General features: G+C 45.7%; 1 protein-coding gene across 2 annotated transcripts in view; it reads right to left on the bottom strand.

The window, feature by feature from the left end:
* The window catches only part of LOC101834381 (high density lipoprotein binding protein), a 64,808-nt gene that overhangs the window by 9,785 nt on the left and 27,615 nt on the right, over window positions 1-27,408 (bottom strand). The window contains exons 1-20 of one of the 2 annotated variants that reach the window (XM_005077197.4): window positions 26,534-26,670; window positions 23,333-23,397; window positions 21,988-22,100; window positions 19,676-19,833; window positions 17,796-18,011; window positions 14,852-15,058; window positions 14,459-14,674; window positions 13,647-13,853; window positions 12,806-12,913; window positions 11,623-11,727; window positions 11,039-11,117; window positions 10,191-10,330; window positions 9,005-9,109; window positions 8,282-8,395; window positions 7,318-7,404; window positions 7,055-7,186; window positions 4,272-4,490; window positions 1,915-2,136; window positions 1,617-1,835; window positions 1,006-1,144 (exon numbers count right to left, since the gene is read on the bottom strand). In XM_005077197.4, coding sequence (XP_005077254.1) covers window positions 1,006-1,144; window positions 1,617-1,835; window positions 1,915-2,136; window positions 4,272-4,490; window positions 7,055-7,186; window positions 7,318-7,404; window positions 8,282-8,395; window positions 9,005-9,109; window positions 10,191-10,330; window positions 11,039-11,117; window positions 11,623-11,727; window positions 12,806-12,913; window positions 13,647-13,853; window positions 14,459-14,674; window positions 14,852-15,058; window positions 17,796-18,011; window positions 19,676-19,833; window positions 21,988-22,063 — 2,749 coding nt within the window. In that variant the 5' untranslated portion in view covers window positions 22,064-22,100; window positions 23,333-23,397; window positions 26,534-26,670. Of the gene's footprint in view, window positions 1-1,005; window positions 1,145-1,616; window positions 1,836-1,914; window positions 2,137-4,271; window positions 4,491-7,054; window positions 7,187-7,317; window positions 7,405-8,281; window positions 8,396-9,004; window positions 9,110-10,190; window positions 10,331-11,038; window positions 11,118-11,622; window positions 11,728-12,805; window positions 12,914-13,646; window positions 13,854-14,458; window positions 14,675-14,851; window positions 15,059-17,795; window positions 18,012-19,675; window positions 19,834-21,987; window positions 22,101-23,332; window positions 23,398-26,533; window positions 26,671-27,408 lie in introns of those variants that run through there. The other variant, XM_005077198.4, reaches the window with a different exon arrangement.

Genomic DNA, 27,408 nt, shown 5'->3' with positions numbered 1-27,408 from the left:
GCCAGAAGTAAGGAAAAGCCCCAAAATAAAGGGGCATGTCACTAGGATATAAGCAAGATGGAGAGGGGTTCTCGTAAATGCTCAGATAACATTAACCCATGCATCAAAGTGAGCTAATAGAATAAACAAAGGAGAACCATCAACTGAATTAAACTAGGCAAGGGTAACTCTGTAACTCTAGCAAAACTATGAATTACAAAATAAAGCTATGTGATACCAGCTATAATTTTGAGTATGCTAGGATTAAATCAAAGGTTCTTCGGAAACATCCACTGATAAAAGCAAATGTATAAATGAATTAGAAAATGTATATATAATTGGGGTTGGGGTAGCTAAGAAAACACACTGCAACACTAAAATACTGAGAACAGATCACTCAGGTGTGAAATCCACAGAACATTAAGGCTAAGATTCCTAATAAATGGGCCTATATCCTCAGGAAAATGACATAATTGTGACAAGCACCACGGACACTAAGCCAATGACAGTAGTGTATACAGCACACTGCAGGATCTTTCTGGATTATATAGATCAACAAAGACTCGTCAACAAGAAAGCCCACATCCTGTATCTCACACATGCAAAGCAGGTAGAGAAAGGTTCATACATGACACTTCGTTGGCAACTGACCCCCATTAATTCTTCTTGCCTTCACCAAAGTCTCCTATTACCAATCACCCAAGTAGAACAAGGTAGCAAGCATGGTCATGCTTAAGGCCTTTCTGAAACACCAACCCACACCCACCCCTCCTCAAACCCACCACACAGAGGGTTTTTTGGGGCTGTGCAGACAAACCACTACTACGCAAATAGTGTCCTAGAAAAGAGTGCAAAAGTAGACTCTCAGCAATTTCCTAGTAAGACAAAGGAAGCTCCTGGCCCATTTATGGGAATTATTTCTGTGTTTTAGAGACCAAGAGGATGAACCTGAAATCCATGGTTAGCACCCAAGCACCACTCCAGTCACCATCAATGTGATCACCACAGAGCTCTAAGCAAACCTACCTGGGTTCTCCTCTCTGTCTGGGAACTTAATCTGAACATTGTAGTCCCTAGTGATCTGCTGGATTCTTGAACCTTTGGGGCCCATGACAGATCGATGGAACTTCTGGGGGATAGCACATTCCACTGTCACTTGAGCTTCCTGAAGGTAGACACAAGAAAGAGCGGAGGCCAGAGTCTGTAAGTCAGTGAATAGCATTCTCCCTACCATCTTCCCCACTAGTCCACAGATTCCAGCACGACTGAGTGGAAGGGGTACAAGGCGTTGGGGGGGGGGGGCTCCTACAGTGGGTTCTAGTGAAATAGAACCTACAGCAGTTTTTATTACACAGACTGAATGTACAATTCCTGCTTTATATACCAGAAGTGCTGCCTCACGGCAGGAGCTGCCCATGAGACACTGTCTGTTGGTGGCAGTCACATTAGACACAGCCTTGGACTCAGTAAACAACCACCAGGCTGACAATTAGCAGAGGGGGCATAAGGCCTTGCAGGGAGACCACGAGCGGCTCTGGAGAAGGGAACACTCTCACGGTTGTTATGTGACTGCTCTATGGACTCACTCCGACACACAATGTTGACCAGAGCCCAATCAGAGCCCCTTGGGCACTCACCAGGTCCTCAATGATTTCCTGAATGCGCTTTTTGGCTGCCTCCACACAGTCCTTGGCACCCTTGAGGGTGACTTTGTCACTCTGTGTGCCAGAGCGCGGGAAGCTGACCATCACCCCGCCATATTCTTCAGCAATCTCTCGCAAGACCTGCCCTCTTCGGATAACAAAATGGCGGTGGTGCTTGGGGTCCACCAGCATGTAGTCTTCAACCACGTTGTCCTGCGGTACAAACAGAAGGAATTGAAGACCTACTCTACCACGGCATGAGCAGCGCTGACAGGCAAGGCCTGCCACCTACCAGGTTCTGGATCAGAGCTTCCAGCTCCTTCTGGGCCTCACGGACAGCATCCTCCTTCCCTATGATTGTGATCAGGTCCTGATCCTTGTCCTCGGCAGCTGGGAATATGATGCGGGCTCCAGTGCTGTCTCGCACCTTTCGGATTTTACCTCCTCCTTTGCCAATTAGGAATTTGTGATACTCTGGCTTGGCTCGGATGTCCACGGTAAAACTCTTGGTTTGCTGCAGAAATAAACTTCATGTATATTTGGCCCTCGCAGTCTGCCTGGACCAGTGTGCCAGAGTTCTGAGAAGTAGGGTGCGCTCTCTCTATGCATCTGTAGCGTCCTGTGTCCTATCAGTGCCCCACACCCAATGGAATTATCAACCCTAACCTCAACAAACAGGAACACCCAGTCATTTTCCTCCACAGCCACCAGAAAGACGCAGAAAACCTGGTATTTATCAGCAAGGACTAAACTTCTCCGAGCCATGTGTTACCTACCAGAGGCTTGCTAATGTGTCGTGCCAAACTGGCAGAGTACAAGCCCTGAGGAGAGCAGGGTCTACTGGGCCATGGCTTTCCCAGTTTCTCAGATTCTTCCAGACCAAACACATATCAAGTGCTCCAAAGGCGTGAAGAATATGAGTTAGACAAGACTGAGTGAATTTGTTAAAGCACTGACTGGTCTCACCAACTACTACCATAAAGATCTATTACTCCTTAGATAAGATGTTCATAAACAACAGCATTATTTAAAAACTAGTGTGGCAAACAACTGCAATCCCAGCATAAGAGGCTGAGGCAGAAGGATCTTAAGATTGTCATTGGGCATGTTATACACTCACAAAAGTAAATCAACTAGGCCACGTGACATTATGTAAAACCAAGAGGTTGGATAAACATTCACAAACAAAACAAAAGCAAATAGGATACCACATATGGCCATGTCAAGTGTGCCCAGACCAAGAGTCGGACAAAATCCAGTGCTCACTTCCCTCAAACAGTCTCCAGCTCAGAAGATATGGAACCATCCTCACTTACTGGTGAGCAGCTACAAAGACCCACGGCAAACTACACCAAAGGGTTAGCCAGGCAAGGTTGCCCTACCTCTTCTACCAGATTAGGGGAACACATGTGCCTACTCACAGACACGAGAGTTTTATATACAAGACAGAAATGACAAAGATGCTATGAGAATTATAAGTAGTATGCAAAATAATGTATTTCTACCTGCTAACCATAGGAAATTGAAAATATCTATTTACAGCATCACTAAAAACAGGAATAACAGTTGAGTCCATGTTAAAAAAAGGATCAGAACAGCCCAAGCAATTTTTAATAAAAAATTTTTTTGGGGGGCTGGAGAGATGGCTCAGTAGTGAAAAGCACTGCTCTCAGAGGTCCTGAGTTCAATTGCCAGCACCCACATGGTAACTTGCAACCATTTGTAACAAGATCTGGCTCCCTTTTCTGGCCTGCAGACAGAACACTGCATACAAAATAAAATACATTAAATTTTCTTTTTGCTCTGGAGAATTTTGACTCTGCTGCCCAAGAATTACGACTATGATGGGGAATCACACCCCTTGGCTTTATATGGTTTCTGAGGATGCAAACTCCAGTCCTACCCTGACCATGAAAATATTTTTCCTTTTAGATTAAAAAAAAAAAAGTGCATTGCCCACAGAGACCAGAAGATGGTGTTGGTCTCCTGGAGTTTGAGTTACAGGGAGTTGTCAGCCACCCAGAGACACAGATGCTAGGAACTGAACTCTAGTTCAGAGTAAGAGCAGTAAGTACTTAGCCAAACTATCCTTATTCTCCCCCTCACCCCAATAACTAAAAAATTAATATGAGAAACCAAACTTGAAGGAAGGAGTCCCCATCTGCTTACATGCTGGCCTATAAGGCTGGCCATCCCAAACCTGTATGTAGAAAGGTCTATTCAGACCAGCAAGAGTTTGTTTCATTAGTTTTTTTTTTTTGTGACTATGTACCCCTTATTGGCCTAGTCAGAGACGTGCCTGTCTCTGCCTTCAGACTGCTGGGATTAAAGGCATGCACCACCATGCCAGCCCATGGGGGACTAATAGAAGGACCAATGGAGAATCTTTGGGAAAAGGTGGTAGTTAATAAATTTTGATGGCAGTGGAGGACAGAGGACTGTCGTAGTCAAATCCCAGAACTACACATAAAGATTGAGTTTTATAATAAATCATTATTTTAATCCATCCTGAAACCTTAACTGCTCCCCCCAAACTCCACCTTCAAAGTCCCTACTTTCTAATTTCCTATGTGTGGGTATTTGTACACAGAAGTGTCTTTTAACTTAAGGTTTTCCATACTTAGAAAGGGAGAGTCAGCAGTGACTCACCTTCTCCTCAGCCAGGTGCAGGAGCTGCTTCTTGGCCTTTTCTACATCTGAGGAAGGACCCCTGATGACAACTGTGTCACTTCCAGAACCCTCCACAGGAAAGTGAATGTGGACTCCACCACATTCCTCCATGATGGAGCGGATCAGGCGGCCCTTTGTGCCAATGAGAGAGTTGTGAAGTTTGGCAGGGATTGAGACTTCCACCTCCGCTATGTTGGCCTGAAATCAAATAGAACATTAAGAGGAAGTTACAATGTTGTGTGGTGAGAAAAGGCCAGAAGAAAAGAATGCAGCTACAGCCTGAAAATGCTTGAACCAACAGGATGGAGGAGACTTTCTAAGACATGCTGGGTGTAGGCCAGCAGGAAGGCACACACGGCATAAGAGAAAGTCATGACTTTGCAATGTCATCTGCTGCTTCAGTCAATTCTGCAGGTAGCTGGCAGGTGACTTAGTAAGTCTATAGACAAATTTTCTTCTTAAAAGATTCTGATTTCAGCTGAGCGGTGGTGGTGCACGCCTTTAATCCCAGCACTCAGGAGGCAGAGGCAGGTGGATCTCTGTGAGTTCAAGGCCAGGCTGGACCGACGGCCTCCAAAATAATACAGAGAAACCCTGTTTCATAAAACCAAAAAGATTCTGATTTCAGTCATGATGAAATAAAGACTGAATTTACCCTTTACCCAAACAAGTGGTTTTAATGAAGACAGTGGTAATGAGAAACAGGCAAGGTGAAAAAATGGTTATCAGCCAGGGATGAACGAGGAGGCAGTGTGAATACACAGACCAGAGTCACACACATTAACCTGGGCGGCACAGCAGCCCGGGACTGGAAGGATGGTGCTTGTACCCCAGTCATAGCCTGGAGTACCACCTTCAGTGGTTGGCATGATGCGGAGTGTCTGGGATGCGTAACCTCAGCAGTAGAAGATACCTGAACCTAAACTAGATACAGCCAGGTGTGATCCTGTCTAACAACCCTAAAAAGGAATGAACGAAAGTACATAACAACAAGAATATTAGTCACCAATTCCACTCATGTGCTGTATAATAATTTCTGAATTAAATCTTTCTCTCTAGGCTGGGTGTAGTGGTACACAACTTTAATCCCAGGTAGAGGCAGGCAGATCTCTGCTGAGTTCCAGGTCAAGCAAGGCTAACTTGCCAGACCCAGTAAACAAACAAAACCAAATTTTCTCCTGGAGCAAAGCTCATGTCTCAGGGCGTACATGAAATTTATTAAAAGCTCAGGAATTAAGAAAACCCTTCAAAGTCTCAGGAATGTCTCGAAACTTAGAAGATTCACAAGGACCCTCCCTAAGGTTATATATTATGCAGTAACAATTATGAGAGGACGTTTTCTAATTGTCTAAGACGTCTCCAAGTGTTGCAGTGAGGCCCAGAGATGCCACTGTCACAAGTGGTCACATTCATGTTCTGGAAAGTGACCAATAAACTCACTGGTTTACCAACCTGGGACTCGGGTATACCAGCTATTTTGATGTGCTGTTGGTGCCATATATATTATGAAAAGATATCTGCTTATGTCTCCCCAGAAAAGGCCATAATAGGGTAATTCCAGGGGTGTACAAAAATCAAGATTATCAAACTGCACAATGAAAACATTTCTAGCTTATTGCATGTTAATTTTTTAAAAGCTAAACAAAATCTAGAGGACATGTTGAGATTCAGCTTGCTTTACTTTTAAAACTGTGATGTGTGAGAGTGCATGCAGACACACACAAGGAGGACAATCTTGGGCGCTCATCCTCATCTTCCCCCTTGCTCCATAGAGTATTTTCTTTAAATTTCGCCAAATATCAATCAACTAAATACTGGTAACTATAGTTCTTGCTTGATAATGTTTTGTTATATATAATTATATTATGTTAAAGTTAAAACCTTCCTTTTTACTTAGAGAGATGATGGAGATGCTGTCAATTTATGTTTCTCTTGTTGGTTGATGAATAAAGCTGTTTTGGCCAATGGACAGGCAGGATTTAACCAGGCAGGAAACCCAAACAGGGATAGAGAAAGGTAACAGTGGAGTCAGAGATACCATGTAGTTGCAACAGGAAGCAGAGGCCGGGGCATCAAGGGTAAGCCAAGACCATGAGGAAATACATACACAGATTGGATTAATAAGAGAACTATCCAAATAAGAAGCCCGAGTCACTGGCCAAACAATTTATGTGTGTTCATTTGGGACTAAATGGCTGAGGGACCAGGTAGGACAGAAAAATTCCGTCATCCACTTCATATGCTAGGCTGGCTGGTCTGAGATTGTGGGGATTTTCTTGTCTCCAGTTCCATCTGGACGTCTACACACACACATACACTAAGGTTCTGAAATCATGTCTTTATCCACCGAGCCATCCCTCCAGCCACAGAAACGATTTTCAAGTGGTATAAAAAATTAATAAAAGGAAAATGTCAAGGTGTGGTGGCTCACACCTTTAATCTCAGCACTGGGGAGGTAGAAGCAGTCAGGTCACTTTCAGTTCAAGGCCAGTCTGGTTGTCAAAGTGAGTTCCGGGCCAGCCAACCAGGGCTACACAGAGAAACCCAGTCTCGAAGAAAAGTCTCAAAGTTGCTAGCACTGGGTCAAACATGAGAACAAGTGGCATCACTGCTGAGTGCCAAGTATGTAAGAACCGAGACACAGAAGTAGAGAGTTGCTGACCACGTGATTAACATTCCCTGGGCTTAAAGCTGGGCTGCACACAGGCTCAGAAGATTCGCCTAGGGGATAAAGAGTCCCACCAAAAACCATCCCCCATTACCAGGTCTTTCTGGATAGATAGAATCCGGCTACGGGCAGCTTCACAGTTGGCTCTCTTGCCAGTGATGACAATGGTCTCAGAGTTGCTGTTCTCAGCAGGAAGGTCAATCTTGGTGTTGCTTTCTTCACGAATCTAAAGGAGAGGTACATAAGAAGACAAATAGTTTTCCTACAGTAGACACAGCTGAGCACAGGGCTGGGGAGGAAGGTCAGTCCTTCCTTGGAGTCCAAAGGCTTTAGGGCTGGGCAAGATGAGCTGATCACCTTTTTAATGTTTGCGCCTCCTTTCCCAATGATATTCTTGTGAAACTGTTTGAAGATTGGCACAGAAATTGAATAGCTATTTTCCACCTGAAAGACAAGAGAGTGGCACAGTAACTACTCCTGCCAGAGAGTGAGGTCTTCCTTTTATCCCCCACAGCTACACAGAACTCAAGTATATACCACCGGCAAACACAGACCCACCTACTTGATTAGCATAAGGAAAAATTAGACAAATATTGTTCACCATCTAATTAAGTTGACATGTCAATTTATAGAAAGCCCTCTTAGAAGAAGTGGCAGGCCAAAGAATCTGTAACTTTTCAATGTAGACATAAACAAGTCTGCCCACATAGCTTCAACAATGCCAAGGCTTGTAGGCCCTGGTACCCTAAGAAGCCCAGCACCTAGTAGCTTCATGGCAGTAATTCAGTGATAGCTCTCAGGGGAGACAGAAACTACAAAGGAACCCCTCATGTGACCATGGTGATCTATGGTTCTTCCATCAATTCTCTTTTCACATTTCCAAAACCTTCCAGCTTAGCATTTTTTTTTTTTAACAACTATTTTTTCTTCCTTTTGGAGTCAGGTTCTTACTATGTGGCCTGGACTGTCTTGAATTCAAGATCCTCCTGCCTCTGGGTGCTAGGATTACAGATATGTGCATTTATGCTGCCCTTCCCAGTTCAATTTTTGCAGAAAGAGTTTGAATTAACTACTACTACAAACTACTCCCTCTTTACCTGTGTATTTGAAGATCCTCTCGAGAAAAATAAAGGGGGGACAGGAAACTGGCATCTTCACTTGACAATTATTGACAGTGTACACTAAGCACCAAGGTACTGAGAGAGGTTCTACCACCACTTTGTCCCAAGCCCCCAAGACAGCAAGCAGAGCTCCTGCAGGCACTCAAGGGTTCTGCGGAAGCCCTGCTTCCCAAGCCCAGAGGGTGCAGAAAGCCGCCTACCAGGTCTGCAACCATCTTCTGCATGTACTTAGTGCATTTCTCCACCTCATTCTTGGGGCCTCTGAGTTGCACAATATCACTTTTTTGTGCTGGGTCTGGAAAGTTGATGATAACCTAAAAAACACCAGGAGACAGTGTACAATTATTCTAATACTAAACATTGGGGCAGCAAGATGGATCTGTGGTTAAGGATGCTTGCCACCAAGCCTGATGACCTGAGCTCAGAACTCACACAGAAGAGAACCAACACCTGCAAGTTGTCCCCGATCCCAATCCATATATCCGCAGTGGTATGCATGCCTATGAACATGTATGTTTTTAAAGTGAAATATTGACAATTCCTCAGGTGACAATTGTTATTGTTCATAGAAATTAGAGGATGCTTTTGGGGTTGGCAGCATAGCTTAAGACATGGTGCAGTTACTGGCATGTACAAGGCCCCTGAGGGTTTGATGCTCAGTAACAAGAAGAAATAACAAAACAGAAACAAAGGAAGAAAAGGGGGAGTGCTTTGGGGGAAGTTTTTTTTTTTAAAGATTTATTTATTATACATACAGTATTCTGCCTACATATATGTCTGTAGGCCTGAAGAGGGCACCAGATCTCATTATAGATGGCTGTGAGCCACCATGTGGTTGCTGGAAATGGAACTCAGGACCTTTGGAAGAGCAGTCAGTGCTCTTAACCTCTGAGCCATCTCTCTAGCCCGGGGGGAAGTTTTACCTCTGGGAATTTGTCACGAATTTCACGAATCCGTTCACCTTTCTGCCCAATGATTGTGCGATGAAATCTTTGTTCAATGATTAGATCCTTGGTACGCTCATTTTCCTAAAATATAATTAAAGTGGACGACGCCATTCATCAGAAGAAAGGCTACTTACTAACGTTCACCCACCAGCCCCTGCCAGCAGGCACCATGTGAGCTGGTGCTCGAGTGGCTGTCCGCAGCAGTCTCCAGAAAGAACACGCCAAATCTTTCACCTCGTTACACACTGGTGGTGAGCTATCTTCTGAAACATAGTCCAGTTAAAGAATGGACCCATAGGGCCCTTTAGCCACAAGTACAGTCACAATAGCACTGACCACCACACTGAGCCAGAAGCACTTGTTTCCACCATATCTACAAATTCAACACCCTACATAGCAGGAAACACTCGAGTACAATGGGCTTAGACCACATTGCCTGTGCGGAGAATGAGGAAAGATGGCTCTTCACAGGCCACTGAACCCACACCAGTCTCAGTGCCCTCCACTGTCCCCACTGAAATGTCAGTAGGAAGAGCAGCAGGCAGAGATAGACTCCATGAAGACTGGTATCTGCTGACAGTGATTCCGTACAGGTAGAGCATACTCCAGGGCAAGGTACACAAGGCAGGAGGCAATGATGCCAACAGCAGATCCTGGCCTGGATCCCGAGCTCAGAATAGAGCCAAAGGCTGGACCTCACCCTGGATTACCGGGAAGAAAGAACCACTCATAAAACATTTCCTCCAGTTTGAGGCTTCTATCTAGTATGGGAATTAGGGTAAGAACATGAACTGGGACCAGCACACAGTAAGAGGTAATTATCAAGTCTGACTCAATTAACCTTTTGGACTCTCAAAGGCAGTGACTTCCATGTGAAGCCAGTCAGGAGTCACTGCAGCATGATCCTCAATCACTAGGTGTCTCAGGCCCACAAGAGTGGGACTGCAGTGACTTTCAAAAGTCTAGAAAGGATAGCCCCCCTGTGACACTGCAGTCAGGCACATGGGACCTCTGCTCTCTAGCACTCAGGGTCAAGAGAGACAAGACTTGCTGGTGATCTGAGGAGGACAGCAGAAGAAACATGGCTCCTGGACCACACATTCCAACAATGTGTTTCCTTAGAGGTAGCCAACAGGCACAAGGCAGCATCTCTTGGGCTTACCATTCGAGAGGCAAGCTCCAGCAACTCCCGCTTGGCCTGCTGGACGCCTTGTGGGTCCCCCTCAATCCGGATCAGGTTACTCTTTTCACTGTCAGGGGGGATGCGCACAGACACCTTGTACTGGTCTTTGATTCTGTTGACTTAGGACAAAGAAAAATACAAATAAACTTCAACACAAAAGTTCTTAGGGCAGTTGCAGCTTATACTCAAGGCTGGAGGACAATGCCCTAGAAACTTTGCAATCTGATAGAGCGCACAACTAGGTTCTTTTGTTTTGCTTTTTAGACACTGCAAATTTTGATTAATAGGAATGACTGATTAGTGTATTAGAGTTTGACCTTCTCTCTGAGTGGATGACTTGGGCACAAGTCTGGGAAGGTAACTATAAGAGTCCCACAAACAAATCCCAAGATGGGCCGTGATGGTGTAAATTTCCAATCCTGGCAACTGGGCAGCAGAGGCAGGCAGATTTCTTTCGTCTACAGAGTGAGTTCCAGGCCAGCCAGGACTGTTACAGAGAGAAACCTTGTTTCAAAAAACAAAAGAGTCGCACAAACACTGGTGGACTAAGTGTAGCAGGTGGATTAAAAAGTAAAGATATGCTTTTCAGTTAGACAGAAAGTGCTGATTTCTGAAAGTGACAATTTAACTTGGCCTAACTGGAAAAGGAAAGTGGTCTCTTTAGAAGTTCCATAACCAAATTTCTTTTGACAGCAGCACCTTGCTGGGCATATTTACCCAGCACTCAGGAGGCTAAAGCAAGAAAGTGACAAAGGCCCTCATCTTCGGGGTCTTCCTCGGTGCTTCAGGGTGTTAGGGCCCGCCACCACCCATCATGCCTTACTCACTGTTGGCTCCACTCTTCCCAATGAGGTGTCTGTGGAATTTATGGTCGATGTTGATCTCTACATAGTCCATCCGGTTAATCTACAAGGGAAGAACAAAGTTCACAGATGAATGCTTCTGGGCTAGAAGATACACCTGCTCATTCAGAAATATAGCAGATACTAGAAATTGCTCCCCTGCCCCCCAGACAAAGTTTATCTATGTAGCCCTGGCTGTCCTGGAATTCTCTGTACAACAGGTTGGCCTCCAACTCCACAGAGATTCACCTGCCCCTGTCTTCCAAGTGCTGGGGATTAAAGGTGTGCACCACCACACACCTAGCAGGAAATGCCCTATCTCAACAGTCAAGAAATTTTTAGAAGACTGTCCCCTTGTCACCCTCAAAGGTCCCAACCTCAAAACAGTTTCCTCTACCTAGAGCTCTGGGACCTCAGTCATTTTCTGTTTCAGAACCTATTACACACACAAGGCTCCTCTGTCTCCACAGCTACCCATTGAAGACCTGAATGACAAGACTTTTATGTGCCCCCCCCACCAGAGCCTTCCCTGTAGTCCAGCAAATGTTCTACGCAGATGGGGCCCTTACCAGGTCTTTGACCATTCCTTCGATCTGTTCTTGGGCTACACTCACATCCTCCGTGGGTCCCTCAAGGGTGATCTTGTCCTCACCTTCTGTGAACTCAATGTGAACCTACCAGACCAAAATGAGGGAAAGAATGGTTAAGGTCAAATGATCCAGCCACTATGTACTGTATAGGTACTGAGGGTCTCATCCACCAACACCACAAAGCTGAAAGGAAGGGTTGAAGGATGGCACTAAACAGCATGGGGCCAAGGTCTGCCACACCTTCTTCTCCCTTCACATTGTACTTGTCCTCCATGTGTACAGACATGTTCATGTTCACCCCTTTTGAAGGCAGACTTCATTTTGATTTATACAATCAGAGAAAAAGATGGCAAAGACAGTATCTGTTATTTTTGTGTATAAATCCACGTGAGTATGTCTGTAGAGACCTGAAGTAGATGTCAAGAATCATCCTTGGCGATTCTTCTACCTTATTCAAGAGGCAGGGTCTCTCAATGAAACCTGGAGCTGGCTCCAAGACTAGAATTATAGGTTGGTGAATATGGGAGCTGAGGATCCATACTCTATCTAGTCTTCATACTTTCTCAGCAATGTTTTAGCAGCTATATACTCAGACCAAGGACAAACATTTTGAAAACAAAGTGATAGAGTAACTCACTTTTCACATAAGCTGTTTCTAACATAAAAAGGGTAAGGCAGTTGAAAAGGGAGAGCAGTCTGTCTACATCTGAGTAAATCATTAGTACTTCTAAGGCTAGAAAAATAAAATGACAAGTAAGTCAGACATAGAATAAAAATGACAAGGGCTCTTTGCTGTCTCCTGGTAAGGACAACGTAGTGCAAGAAGGGTGATGACACTCAAGTCCCTGTCCAAGTGCTGCTCTTCACATTAATGAAACCACTACACTCAAGTCCCTGTCCAAGCGCTGCTCTTCACATCATTAATGAAACCATTACACTGTAATTACTAAGTTCACAGTTAAGACATTCTTAAACCAATTCATCCAAGCCATCTGAACACATTTACTATGGTCTCCCATGTTATTAATGGAAGCTGAGTGTATCAACAGGATAACTGAAGCCTGATATCGTTCCATAGTCTTCAAAGTAACCACAGGACAAATAGCAAAAACTAAACCATGTCAGGCAATTTCACAATAGTCGGTTAAAAATGTTTCCCTACCTTTGGCATTTGCTGAGTGATTTTGGCCAGGTTCTGCCCTTTCTTACCAATGATGAAACGGTGAAGCCAGGAAGGGGCAGAGACTGAGGAAACTGTAAAACTGTTGGCCTAGGACAGAGACAACAGAAACAGGGAAACAGTTGTGGGTCTGTGGAGCTCAAGTTATGTTAAAGCAAGTGTCAGTGCATTCCTTTAATCCCAGCACTGAAGACACTGAAGCAGGTAGTTTTTTGTTTTTGAACAGTTTGAGGACACCTGGTCCAGCAGTCAGATCACGCTCATAGCAGATACAGGGGTAGGGCTGGGACACACAGCTCAGTCAGCATTGAAAACACTGAAGCAGGTAGTTTTTTGTTTTTAAACAGTTTGAGGACAGCCTGGTCCAGCAGTCAGATCACGCTCATAGCAGATACAGGGGTAGGGCTGGGACACACAGCTCAGTCAGGAAGCACTTGCTGTGAGCTGGGGACCCGCTTTCCATCCTGAGCTGGATGGGGTAATGCATGCTTGTAATCACACTACTACAACTGGGGACCTAAAGGCTGTGGGACTTGTGTTTGCTGCCAGCCCCGCCCACTTGGGAGGCTGTCTCATCTCCTGAGTCATGACCCCAAGATTGCCTTCTGGCCTCTACTCATACCTACATACATGTAACTAGCACATACACATGCTCGCTTGCACATGAACACACATTCAGTGTTCATACTCAGTGGTGAGTGCCCCCCCCCCCAATTTGGGCACATTTTACCTGTGTCTGGGTCTCCAGGACATACCAACAAAGAGCCAGTCCATATGGACCCCAGAAATGATCAAAGCAAACTTTACTCTTAGAGGGAACTACCTTGGCATAGACTTCAGTCAATGCCTGTCCCAACTTCTCAGGCTCGCCACGAAGTATCACAGTTTCAGATATGCTGTCTGAGGGTGGAATCTCAACAGAAACTCCAGTTCTTTCCAGGATCTCTTGCAGTGAATTGCCTTTTGGCCCGATGACATACTTGTGCTGAGATTTCTTCACTTCCACCGCAATGGTTGTTGTCTTTTTCTTCTAATTAAAGGTAGTCAGCAAGAAAGATAGGAGAGAGACACAGGCAGTGTGGACAGACTGTTACTACCAACAAAGTCAGAAGGGGACCAAGATGTGGTTCTTAATAAGTGAAGACCATAAGCAGCCTCCCCAGGAATCCTACTTCTCAAGTACCTAGTCTTCTTCCCCTGAGTCTGGTCCCTTTCAAGGCTGTTTATGGCAACCAAAGACTTGAGTTTATCTACTGCTTTCCCCGTTCTCTCCCCCACCCCCCCAGTGCTGGGAATCTGACCCGGGGCTTTGTGCCTCTTAGACAAGTGCGCTGCCAGAGCTGTACTCCTAGTCTGCTTTTTCAAAAAGGAACAGGTTTCATACCTCGAAGTCAGAATAAGCTACAAGTCCCCTCTAAAAAGTACACACCAATCCTATGGCAGCCCCGAGAAAGGACACACATAAAACCAAACACCACCCTACAGCGTACCTAGTAGGTCAGGAGGGAAATGTGGCCACCAAGCACTAAACACATAGTAAGCTTTGTGCCCAAGGGCAAAAGGGTGCAGGGCGAACTATGGCATTACCCAAATTCCCACATTCAAATCCCATTAACTGGCACCTCCATACTGTACCTTTTCCTCATAAATCTTCTTAATACGAGCCACGGCCTGGGCCAGCTGCTCCTTCTCTCCAGTGAAGACGATTTCTGTCCGGTTAACACTGGGTGGAGGGATGTTGATACGAGTCCCTGTCTCCTGCATGATCTCACCCACAAGCCTATTGTACGGCCCAGCGATGAAGGGGTGGAAGGCCTTCTCCACGTCAAGCCTCTCTACAGCACGCTTGTCCTACACAGGGCAGAAAGAGCTGATGAGAACACAGTGGAACAGCAGAGCTCGACAAAGTCACAGTCAAGCCTCACATACACATGGCGCCTCTAGTTTCCAAAGTTGCCGCTCACTAGGAGCAAGGCTGGGGCTGTGCAGGGGCAGAGTGCAGGGGGAGGGGCCACTCAGAGGTCTCACCTGCTCAGCAGAGATGAGAAGGACCTCATGGCGAGCCTTCTCGATGCCTTCTTTGGTGCCAGTGATCTTGATCTGATTACTGGGGTCATCTGGGCGTGGGATCTGGATTTTGGTTGCAGTTTTTAGTTCTAAGTCTTGTAGTTTCTCTCCGTTTTTGCCGATGACAAAGCGATGGTGCTCTTTAGGAATGGTAACAGTTGCTGAGGCCTGTAACAGGAGAGACCAAAAACAACACAACACTCACTTAGGGCTCTGATAGCGCACCTTCTTCCTGAATGTTCTCTACTTAGGGTGCTTAACAAACACAAGCCATCCCATTTTAACCATGACAGCTCAAACACCATGCAACGATCACAGGGACCCTTCCCTGGCCCCAACCAGGGCTATTTCAAGTGTATCTACACCACTGCCCAAACTTTTCTATTATAGGAGACAAAAGAAAACATCTGACTGCATGGAGAAATTACTAACAACAACAACAAAAGACTTCAGAAGTCAAGAACTTCACTTTAACAACTGCATTAGGAGGTGCAATGTGGGGTGTGGTTCAGTAGTGTAGGACTTGATGGGCACTGAGGAAAGCAGTATTTGTTGATATACAAGACACCATAGAAAATAGTATTTAAAAAAGAACAGAGATCAGAGCTTATGGCAAGTTATATTCTGTTTCTATTTGTAAAAGTAAACAATGAATAACATTTTTCATGTTAAGCAGAAATAGAACACATGACACCCCTTCTCAAAAACCTCCCCCTGAGAAGATTCAGGAACCTGACTAACCCTATGCAACAACCACAGTAAGCCTGGCATTTCTACACTACATTTCCCACCTGCAAAGACCAAGATCTCAAGATCAGAGATCTCTGGAAGCATATAGTTAAGACTAATCTGAGTTATCTTTCTGTGTTAGAAATTAAGAAATTCAGTTTACAGGGTGGCAACAGAAAGCTGCCTGCAAGAGGAAAGCCCGAGAGGCTCCTCTAGTCAAAGACAAGGTAGCTTACCAAAGTCCCCAAGCTCATGATGACTGAGAACTCCTTAGCATGGTAGCACATGGCAGCTGAGGCAGGATCATGAGTTAGAGGCCAGCCTGAACTGCACCAAGAGTTCTATGACAGTCTGACTCTCTGACACAAGTAAAGATATGCTCAGAGACCAATATGGTCTGAGTCAGAAGTCACTAGCAGCAGCAACTCCTTGTACTGAGAAATTTTTATACTCCAGGTATAGAAGTAAAATACTGATTATGTAGGACCTACCAAATGGCACAAGCATGTTTATAGCCACTGCAGAAAGTGTTGGAAAATTCTAAACAAATTTAACATTTTTTGCCTTCAAACATTCTAACACAACGTAATCCAAAGATGTACTAAAATTTGACGATTACCTGCTGAAGACTGATGGTAGAAAAATAGTAAAGGGGAAAAAAAACCCCTTTATAACCAATTAATTAATGCGAAGGATCAAACTTAGGGTCTTGTACAAGTTAAAGCATTTTATTAGGCCGGGGTTGGTGGTGTACACCTTTAATCCCAGCACTTGGGAAGGCAAAGGCAAGGGATCTCTATGAGTTGAGGTCAGTCTCGTCTACATAGAGTTCTAGAACAGCCAAGGCTATATAGAGACCCTGTCACCAAAAATAAAACAAGACTCCAAAGAACAAAAACCCTAAAACCCAAACAACAACCAAAAGAACACTTTACCTACCACTGACAGCATCCCCAGACCAAGTGACTTACTCTAAAAACCACATTTTGATTTACTTCATGTGCATCTATGTGTGTGTTGCTGGAGGACAACTTGGGGGAATTGGTTCCGCCCTTCTACCACATGTGGCCCTTCAGAGATTGAATTCAGGTTGCCAGTAGGTACTTTTCCCTACAAAACCATCTCCCCAGCACTATCATACATTTTGAGATCAAATATTGATAAAGGTAGGATGCAGAAAACCATCATTTTCAACTTTAAATGAATCTATCCAGATCACCAGTGAATCGTATGAGCGAAGTCTACTAACAAATCTCAAAATTAGTTCATGGGAAAACAAAAACAAAATCCATTTGTGATAACAAGTATCCCCACCAAACAAGATGAATACGAAAGTAATCAAACCCAGGGCTAGGCATGTTAAAGAGACATGTGATACCACAATCAAATGAACACAGATTTAAACAAACCAACTTGAAAGACATCTGGAGACAGAAGTCTAAAGAAGGGTCAAATATGAACACCTTTACATCTTTTATAAGGTAAGATATAGTATAATAATTAGTATCAACTATTTACAGGTGAAATGATATTCCTGTAACTTGCTTTTAAAAATTCTCAATCATACAACCAGTAAATCGAATTTCAGAGCTACAATGCTACACCAATCACAAGCAATGCTTTCACCTTTGTGACACTGAATTGTATAAATTCCATGAAGCTACCGGGCTTAGAACCATCCTAAAGACTGGGTGGCCCAATCAGTGCAGAGCAGGTCACTCTGACTCTAGCTTGTCTAGAGGCTACTCAGCAGCAAGTGGGAGTAACCTCTACCTCAGAACAAACCCACAGGGTGGTAGTCGTCACGTGGCACTTTAGTAAGATTCTCTGCCTTTTCTTGGCCTTGCAGATTTGCTTTTTATTCTAATGGTTCTCAAATGAACTGCAAGTACTAGCAACAGACTGCTGGGAATAGTGAAAAACAAAAAACAAAAAACTGATCTTTTACTTCCCGAGTTTGAGGCCCAGAAACTAATGATCACTACCTACCTAGCAAGTTCATTGGCTTCCAAGTGTCGCAAACTCTAGGAAAAGCCTTACTGACAGGTACCCTAGTGCTATCATATTTAGTGGTTATCACTAAAATCACAAAGGTTCCAAACTCTGCTGTCCTCTGGACTGCACCAGGATCAGTAAAGCAACTGTCATTTGGGATGCCGGGCCTAGGGACACCCACCTGTGTTTGCAGTCTAGCAACAATGTCTTTCCGGGCTTTCATGACCGCATCCAGTTTCCCTGAGACCATGATGGAGAGGCCTTGGTCTTTTGCCAGAGAGAGCTCCAGGTGAGCACCAGTCCTCTGCATGATCTCAAGGCAGATTTTCGCTTGTTCACCTTCTCCAAATTGGTTCATGTCCTTGTATTTTCTCTCTTCCAGGGGTACATGAAACACCTGTTCAGAAACCCCCCAAAGACAAAGTTAACCCAGCAAAGAAGAGGAACAATGACCGCATGCAGCGTGTACTGACTAGCGTTCACTCACTAAGCAGTGTCTAGGTAAGGCAGGCAGTAAGGAGAAACATCACCCAGTGAGGCAGGAGGCTGGCACAACTATGAAGAGGATCAGGAACAGTAAGTCTGAAGGATTTCTTTATTTGTTTGGTTTTTCGAGACTAGGTTTCTCTGTATTGTTTTGGAGGCTGTCCTGAAACTCACTCTGTAGACCAGGCTGGTCTTGAACTCACAGAGATCCATCTGCCTCTGCCTCCTGAGTGCTGGGAATAAAGGCGTGTACCACCAACGCCCAGCTGTCTGTGAAGGATTTAAAAGGAGGCAAGGGCCTAGGACACGACCACCAAGGACACAACGGAAAAGCTTTCTGAGGAGAGGAAGCAGCAGCCATGACAGTGAACAGCAGAAGCAGCAGACAGGAGAACACAGGGCACCGGCAACATCAAAAGTTTGAAGCATAACAAACTGCTCAAAGAGCCAGGTAGGTGGTTTATGGAGAGCTGAGGAGGAGCAGGAGTGGAGGAAGTAAGAGGGATCAATTATCCCTGATACAGGTTTGAACTATTCAAAAGATACATTTGATATATTTTAACAGGACAAGAGAGCAGCAAGGCCTCCAAGATCAAGTCTCAATTGCTTATGTACACAAGGACAAGGAGTTATGGTTACATGGGTGATAATTTCTTATCACAACCAGGCATCAGTTCGAACACTCGTAAAAGCTCAGGGGAAGGGCTAATGAAGTCAAAGGAGACCAGAAATTAGTTAGCTGCTTACATACAGACTACTAGTTTTTAAAAACAAAAAACTGCAGGATCTGACTTCGAAGCTCTGGCTGGCTTCTGACCCAAGAGACCTGCCTGCCTATGCTTCTGAGTGCTGGATTAAAGATGGGTGTCATCAAGTGTCGCACCTGCTGAGCAGCCTGCATCCGAGAATGTAGCGAGGTGGTCGGGATAGATGACACAGAGACCGGTCGGTTGCTTTAAGAAAACTTTATGCTTCCCAAGTCGGCTTAGGAGAACTGCTCCCCAAGAAAAAAAACGCTTCCCTTTTTAAGGACTTCTGCCATCCATCTACATACAATTCTCCAACCAAGCTCTCACACACCTCTCACAGCTCTCCCAGACTTCTCACCCTCCTGGCTGGTGGTTTAATCTCTGGCCCCAGAATCAGGGAGAAACTGCAGGGAGCAGGAAGAAGCATCTAGCCGTAGGGGGGATCAAAGTCATGGTGTTTCAGTGAGCCAGCCCTTATCAGAGCCCTAACAAGAGCTTTATGGCACTAAATTGTTTTCAGTAAACATTATCTCACAGCTGCCTGCTCCCAGGCTGATGGAGGGGTGGGTTTCCGGCCAGGGTCTGTGATCCCCACAATCAAGCCCAACAAGAGATTAGCTTAGACTGCCATATGGATAGGAAGGCCTACCTAAAACTGGGGGCCAGCCCAGAGTGCCAGGGAGACTGGATGGAACGATCATGGCAAAAGGTATGCTCCACAGAGGAGGAATCTTTTAGACCTCCCCACTTCAAACAAGCCCAAATGCTCTTATCACTGCACATCCCTACAAGGAACAAATAAAGCAAAAAGAAATGGTGTTTCTACCTGAGTGATGACAGAGGCCTTGATGGGCCGGATCTTGTTACTCCAGGCTCCAGCAGGTTCTTGGGCACTTTCCAAGCAAGCTGCTTTCTCAGGAAGTGGAGGGAAGGCATCCTTGTAGGTCGGTGGGTCACTGTCCTCTTCTGAATTTAAAGTGGCAACTAGACAGGAGAGTACACATTAGGAGGAAAACACTAAAATTCAACATTAGAGGAACAAAAACAGTTGAAAGGCTTTAGCAGAAACCCCCCACTAAAAACCAATGGTGAGTGAGCGATGCTATCACACTCTCCTCATTCAGTTATGGGAAAGGACCTTAGGTAGTCATCAGGCCCAGTACCCTGAGTGTGAGAACTGGATGAGGCTAGAGACTCCCAATTCCAGAAATGGAAACTTCACCTTCTACATGGTTCTACTATGAAATATCAGACAGTATAAGCCCCATTTTAGTAGTAAGACACATAAAACCCTTAAAGGTAAGCTTGTGACAGATTTTTCTTAGATCCTCATATTTTCCAATAGTTAAAAAAAGCAAACCATGACTATAAATGCTTTTGGCACAGAGTACATTGCTTTTAAGAACTACTTTTGAAGGGCTGGAGAGATGGCTCAGTGGTTAAGGGCACTGGATGCTCTTCCAGAGGGCCTGGGTTAAAATTACAGCATCCACATTGCTGCTCACAACCATCTATAATGAGATCTGATGCCCTGTCTGGCCTTCTGGCATGCATGTAGACAACACTGTATACATAATAAATAAATCTCAAAAGAACTACTTTTGAGGTAGGTTCCACATTTTCCTTTGTAATGTACAATGGTGAAATTAACTCTGATGGTAATTGTCTCTGATGTCCTCTCAAGCCAAGACAGGAACAGCAAGACTCGAAGAAACTGGGTCCATGGTGCCCAATTTGTTCATGGTTTTGTCCAGTTAACCATATTCTCCACAAAATCAAGTATATGACTGTTTTGGATAATCTCAAATCCCTAGGGCTGAGGTAGTGTCTACCAGTAGCAGGGCCCAATATAAAAACACAATGGAGCTTGCAGACTTGGAGAGGACAAGACGACCTTTGGAATTAGATAGGCCTCTAGTGTAAGCTCACTGCTTCCAAAGCTGATGGTGGTGGTGTGAGCAGAGGCTGAACTCCTGCAGTGCCATTTTAACTCTAAGGAGAAACTACAGACGGCTGAAGGTAGTCTCCAAAGACTGAGAGTCAGACAACGAGCAGGGTCTTAGGAATGGCCAAAGCACTGGGGATGAGTGCGGTCAAGTGTGCTGAGAAGCGAATTTTAAACGTTTAATTCATTCCCAATGTAAGAAATGATACTCAATTCCACTTAAAATGCTCTAACAACTTAAAACAACTTAATTCTTCTATTTGAAAAATTCGGAAGATCTGTATTTATTTGCATATGTGCATATGTACGCACATTGAGTTGCATATGGAGGTCAGAGGAAAACTTGCAGGAGTCAGCTCTTTCCTTCAACTGTGTAGGTGCTGGGATCAAATCCAGTTTGGCAAGTAGGCACCATTACCTACTGAGTTGTCTTGTCAGCCCCAAAGACTTTGGATTAACTCCCCCAAAAAAACCCTAACATTCAAATCAAATGCTCTGTATAAATATATACTAAAAGTTAAATAGCTGGCTTTACGATATTTTTAGTTGTGAGCCTAGCCTCTAATGGCTGAGCCATCTCTCCAGCCCAGCTTTAAAGTATTTTCATATTGAGATGTTACAATGACTATATTTTTACAAAAATTGGGGTACATAAGTATATTAAGTGGATAATGGCACATGTCTACAATTCCAGAAGCAAAAGGTTCATGAGTTTGAGATCAGACCAGCCTGGTTTAATTTAAATAGCAAAGCTTTAATCTGAAACTACTGGCACACGCTTGGGGGGTGGGGGATGAGGTGAAGGGGGGGATGGTGGTGGTGCTGTCACCTGCTCCCTTTTATTTAACCTGGGTTTGGAAAACTTCTAAATTGTATTCTGTGCTCTTGAAGGCCACTGGGCAGTGTTGGTCTCATCTTGGCCAGTGGCCTTCAAGAGCACAGATTTTACGATTACAACGTCTTGGGATGCTTCACAGCCAGTATTTTCGTGCCCATAATTTGGGGCAGCAATTCTGTAAAGGATCCCATTAATTGTCAATTGTCAGATTAATTGGATTGCTAGGAAACTGCTCACACACCTCACGGTTTCTGGAGTCATTCCTCACACCTGTCCAACCCAATTGTAACCAACTAATACAAATTAGCAGGAGCCCAGTATCCGAAGCTAAGCTAACAAGGGAAAGGTCTGTCACCTTTGATCTGTTGTGGAACCAGCCCACTTCGATGTTCAGCAAAACTCTCTTGGGTCAAAACTGCAACAGAGCTCATGGTTGATCTCACGTCCACACACAATCCTAGTAAGACACTACATCAAGAGAAAGGTAATCAAGGAGGAGAAAATCCAAGTACAGCTAACTCATAATGATCTATAGGACTGTTATTTCAAATGGTTCAGTCTTACTGAAACTATAGTATTTATTTTCCTCACAAGGCTGATACAAATTATTCTTCAAGCTTTCAACTGAAAGTGAACACCGGAAATGCAGGGTCCTAGCTCACAAGATTCACTGTTTTTTCAGGGACTCTGTTACAAAGTAGACAAGACCTGGCCAAGAGACCTTGTTATTTATTGCACGCCCACTGCTTACAATCTTTACCACCTATCCACTGTAGGAGCCAGTGAGAGGGCCTTGGTAACAGCTTGTTACCCTCCCCCAAATCACAGGCGGGACTACTGGAATCTGTTACCCACCTGACCCAGCTCTAGCACAGATCAATCCCAGGATCATTCTCTTAATTGGTCAACATATGCCTCCTGGTGCTTATAAAAAGTATAAAAATGACAATTATTGCAACTAGGATGTACACGGTATTTATTCAGAGGTCATAAGAACCACTTCAACATCTTAGGAAAGAAACTTCCCAGTGCTTCATGGTGTCGGTAAAGCAGGCACACATTGTGCTAAATGCCTGAACCTGCTGACTATCTCAGGCCACCCTTGTCCAGTGTGGGGAGATTCACTCAGAAGAGAGGAAACTGGCTCCACACACAGCAGTCATTATTTTAGGACAGTCTGGACACTGGCTCTGAAGTTCCCACTCCCTTACTTGTAAAGTATTTAGACACAGGTATCAGCTTCTCTGCCCTTCTGTAATCATTCTAGGCAGCTTCACAACACCAGAGGGAGGAAGAACTCATTTTCTTTACACCATTATGCACCAGTCTTATGAGCATCGCATCTTGGCCAAATGCAAGTACTTTAATAAATTATGCAGCTGGGTGTGGTACACCTTTAATTCCAGCACTCAGGAGGCAGAGGCAGGTGGATCTCTAAGGCCAGTCTGGTCTACAAAGTGAGTTCTAGGACAGCTAGGGCCACACACACAAAAAAATGTATCAAAAACAAACAAACAAAAAAAAACCCAAACTTCATGACAAAAAAGTAAGACCTCTTTCAACTTTAGAAAGCTCAGTATTCCTAAAGCGTATTAAAAGCCCCAAATCCTGAAAAAAACATAATTCACACTTAGGAAGTAACTTACACATCTTTGTGTTCCACGAATAGAAAAGTCTTCAGGAAGGGCACTCAAACTTACCAGCAAAATGGTCAGTAGCCAGAAAGTCCGTCCCGAGGTTGCCTCTGTCAGCCTGCCAGCTTTTACTGGTATAGGACAGAAAGGGAGAAAAAAACCCAGAAAGGTTACTTATTCATGCTTTATTAACTCAGATCCTTTCACCTTTCAACAAACAAAGGGTTAAACATTCTTTACATGTGGCTTCCAGTAATTCCAACAGCTAGGCAGACCTCTTAGGGGAAAACACTACAAAAGCTCAGGTGTTAGGCTACTAACTTTGAAGTAGACATTTCAGTAAAACTTGAATGTCTAGAACTCTCAGGACAACCCTTCGAGGGATCTTACAAGTGATCTGTACACTGGGTCCTTGTGACTTCTGTCAGGCTGACTCTGCAGAATGCAGATCTAGTGTTTGAGCTTTCAGAGTGCCCAAGGGTTCCATGACAGAGCCCACAGTGGTGGGCTTGGGAGGCAGAGGCAGGTGGATCTCTGAGTTTGAGGCCAGACTGGGTTTCAAAGTGAGACCTTTCTCAAAAACAAAACCAAAAAGAATCCTTGTTAATTTTGCAGTTCCTTTGTTCTTGCCATTGTCCTGTAAAAAAAAAAAAAGGTCCTTCAGTCCCTTCTAATCCACAGAAATTTAAAAATCAGGTCATAAAATTGCAAGATTCAAAGGCCACCAGAGCAGGGCAAAAACTATTCTCTAAACACCCTTTTTTGGTCTTGAGACAAAGATCTCTATGTAGATCTTGTTGGCATTGAACTCAAGAAATCCACCTGCCCCTGCCTCCTGATTTGAGGCCAAAGTGTGTGCTGCTATCACGTCTTAAACCCAGATGCCCACCCCACTTTACCAGGTTCACCCGCCCATGTGACCTCAACTATGTCTTTGTTTCTGGGTCAGTCACTGGCCGGTGCCCTGCTTTCCAGGACAAGGTAAGTCTTGAGTACAGAACAGCTACACCAGCCCTATAGCATACACTGCCTTGCACAGATTCTTTTCGGCACGCTCCCACACCTAGGCACCCTTCCCACGAGTACTCACAGCCAATCAAGCAGCTACCAAAAGCACCTCCAAGTCTAAGCTCACTGTCACTGCCAAGGAAGAAATTGGAGCAGTTTCCAGAGCTCCTGACAAGCACAAATACCCTCTAGCAACCGGGACAGGAGAGTGAACTTCTAAAAAATTCCAGACAGGTTGACAAGACTCACCGGGGATCACAATTAAGAGATATATTGAACAGAGTCTATTCAGGCCTTTTTTTTTTTTTAAATTAAGGGCTCAAAACCATATTAAAGACTAATTTAAAGCACGTACCTGATACCTGTATGCAAATACACACCCATCTCCACTGGTGACGCTGGAGTAAGAAGCTTTACTTACTCCAGAAGGCCAGTTCATGCCTTCTATGTTTCCAGTAATGCACAGCTGGAGCCCACCTGCATTTGTTTTAACAGCAGAACCTAAGCAACGGTCCCTCCAGCTTTACACCCACCTGCAGCCACTGCTTCCGGCCTTACCTCTACTGACAATACTCAGAGGCTGGACCTGCTGCACCTGGATGCTCACGCTGCACAGCAGTCAGCACAGCTGAGCACACTCTCCGTCCTGCGCCTCCACTGGCTGAACTTTCAAGAGACTAGGAGCCCAAGATTTGGTATCTCACACTTTGCTAGATTGAGTCGTACAAGTCAGGACCGAAAGAGATGGAGCATTACTCTAACCTGATTTTCAAGTACACCAGAGAAAAGAGAGCGCTCCTGGGAGTCCAGTTCCCCTGCCTCCCTGTAAAGGTTCATCAAGATAGGATGAAATCTGGACTCTTTCCTCTTCTGGTCGCTCCATGGCTCACTCAAGTCTTCTCCAGTGGGGGCAGGTCCTTTACAGTCTCCAGTCCCTCAGCACCCAACGCAAACCTTTATCTACAACTTACAAATTGCTTCTTAGAGCATAAATAAACATGGCAGAAAAGTCAGTTCTCAACACGCAGAACTAGAACTAAAGGAAGAGAGGCAGAAGAAGCCAAGGGAGGCCTCCCTTCCTCCAAGAACCAGGAGCAACAGGGACTTCTACAAGAAAAGGGTGAAGCGGTGGCAGCTTGAAACCTGGTTAAGGCAGAAAACAGAAATGGCTGGTAAGTGAAGATTTTTTTTAACTTCTGAATAAGGAAGTATTTAAACTGATTCCCCTGTGCTAGGCTGTGCCAACTACTTATGTAAGGGGCAATAGTATGTGAAGAGAATCCAGGAAGGCTCCAGAAAGAATAGCATTATCAGCTTCAACTAGAGGGACCTAAGTTCTTTAGACACTAGAGCAGTTCGCATGGAGGGCAGCGAAAACCAGAGGTGAAACTGTTTACTTTCATGTCATTAGAAGTCTTGTGAAGGTCCCCCCACACCCCAACACTCAAGAGTACAAACTCCAAAATTAAGACAACCCAGCTCCGCTGAGATAACAAACTCTAAGTCTGTGACCACCAAGGCCGGCCTAGTGCTTTACCCAGCTCTGGAAGTCAGAGACCCAGCCTGGGAGGAACTTTCGCAGATGCCACCTCAGCATGGCCCTCCCACCGGCCAAGAGCGCCCGCGGGCGGGGACAGGCTTAAAGGGACAGTATCCTGTTCGGCCTCCTAGCCTTTCATCCAAATTCGGTATTTTTCCGTAATGTATTTTTCACCCATGGACCCTGGGGCGCATCCAAGTAGTACTTGGGCCGGGAGTCCTCCAGTGACCACGTAGCCGAACGCCGCAGGTGGAGGTGCAGCGAGGCACCGGGCGGGACGTAGGGGCCCCGGGTGAAGATCCCAGCCTGCCGCGCGAACTAGGGCGCCACTGACCCGGGTCCTGTCCACAGCCCGTAGGGCCGGTGCGGCCGAGCTGGGGGAAGGGGTGCGGGGGAGGGGCCGGCTCGGTTGCCCACGTCACCAACCTGGCCAGGTCGCTCCCCTCCCCCACCGCGGCGGCCGGCCCGGTGAACTAACTAGTCTAGGCTGCCCGGGCCCGCAAACAGACCCGCGGCGCGTGGCGGACTTGGGAAAGTTTCTGCGCTCCGGCGCGGCCATGCGCAGAGTGACACGTAGCGGCCCCCGCCCGTCGCGGTAGCGGGAGACCAGGCGCCAGTGCGGCCGCGGAGCTGGGGAACCGACCCCGACCGTGCCCGGCAGCAAGCCCCCCGCTGCCCCGCCACTGGCACTCCCGCCCACCAGCTCGCCAGATTCTCACTCGTGAGTGTGGCCGCCCGAGAGTGTGTCCGTCTGTCGCTGCCGCCGCGCGGGAGAAGCCGGGACGCTCCGAGGCGCGGCGCCCGGGCCGCCGCTGCTATATAGGGCGGCGGCTCCAATCCCGCCGAGACACGTCAGACCGGCCGCCCGCCCCGCCCGCTGCAGGGTCCCCAGAGCGCCCGGGAGCCGACCAACTTCACAAGAGTTCTGTGGCCTGAGAGGGGGCGAGGAGTTGCTAAGTTAGACACCTAAAGAGAGGAGGCAACCCCGAGACAAGGGTACAGAAGTCGAGGCCACCAGCAACAGTGTCACCAAAAGAAAAAAGTTCCGAGGACCTCACACAGTAGACGGCCTGCCAGGAAAAGCATTTTACCCCACCCCCACCCCCACCCCCAAGAGCACTCCCTGGTGGAGCACATCTCATTCTCTAGGGTCTGATTCTCCTCCCCCACCTCTACTACAAATCCCTGTTTCATTCCTCAATGACCAACATAACAAACTCCCTAACTGTGGAGCCCTCTTCACAGGTTTATGCAGGGTCCCATCTGCACAGAGCAGCCTGCAGTGTTCCTCTCTCACCACATTGAGTCGAACAGTGCAGAACCTCTGTCCTCAGGGTGCTTCCTTTTTTGCAAGCTGGTTAGTTCTGCCGCATTGTGTCTAGTGACAACGACTTGAATTTGTACACATACATCACTTTGAACCTCTACTGAGATGACATGAACACACTTCTGACGTACACTGATAGGTCAGTGAGACCCACATGCACAGGCTCGACCTTAAGACGGGTAAAGGCTGCCCCCTCCTCTCACTTTTGACAAAGTTTCACTAGAGGTTCTTCGGCTTCAGCTTCCCTCTCTGGTGACTGGATTACAT

This window comes from Mesocricetus auratus, unplaced genomic scaffold, assembly GCF_017639785.1.
Source record: "Mesocricetus auratus isolate SY011 unplaced genomic scaffold, BCM_Maur_2.0 Super-Scaffold_100010, whole genome shotgun sequence".
In the NCBI taxonomy this organism is placed as follows: Eukaryota; Metazoa; Chordata; class Mammalia; order Rodentia; family Cricetidae; genus Mesocricetus; species Mesocricetus auratus.
This window is presented reverse-complemented; position numbering and strand designations above follow the sequence as displayed.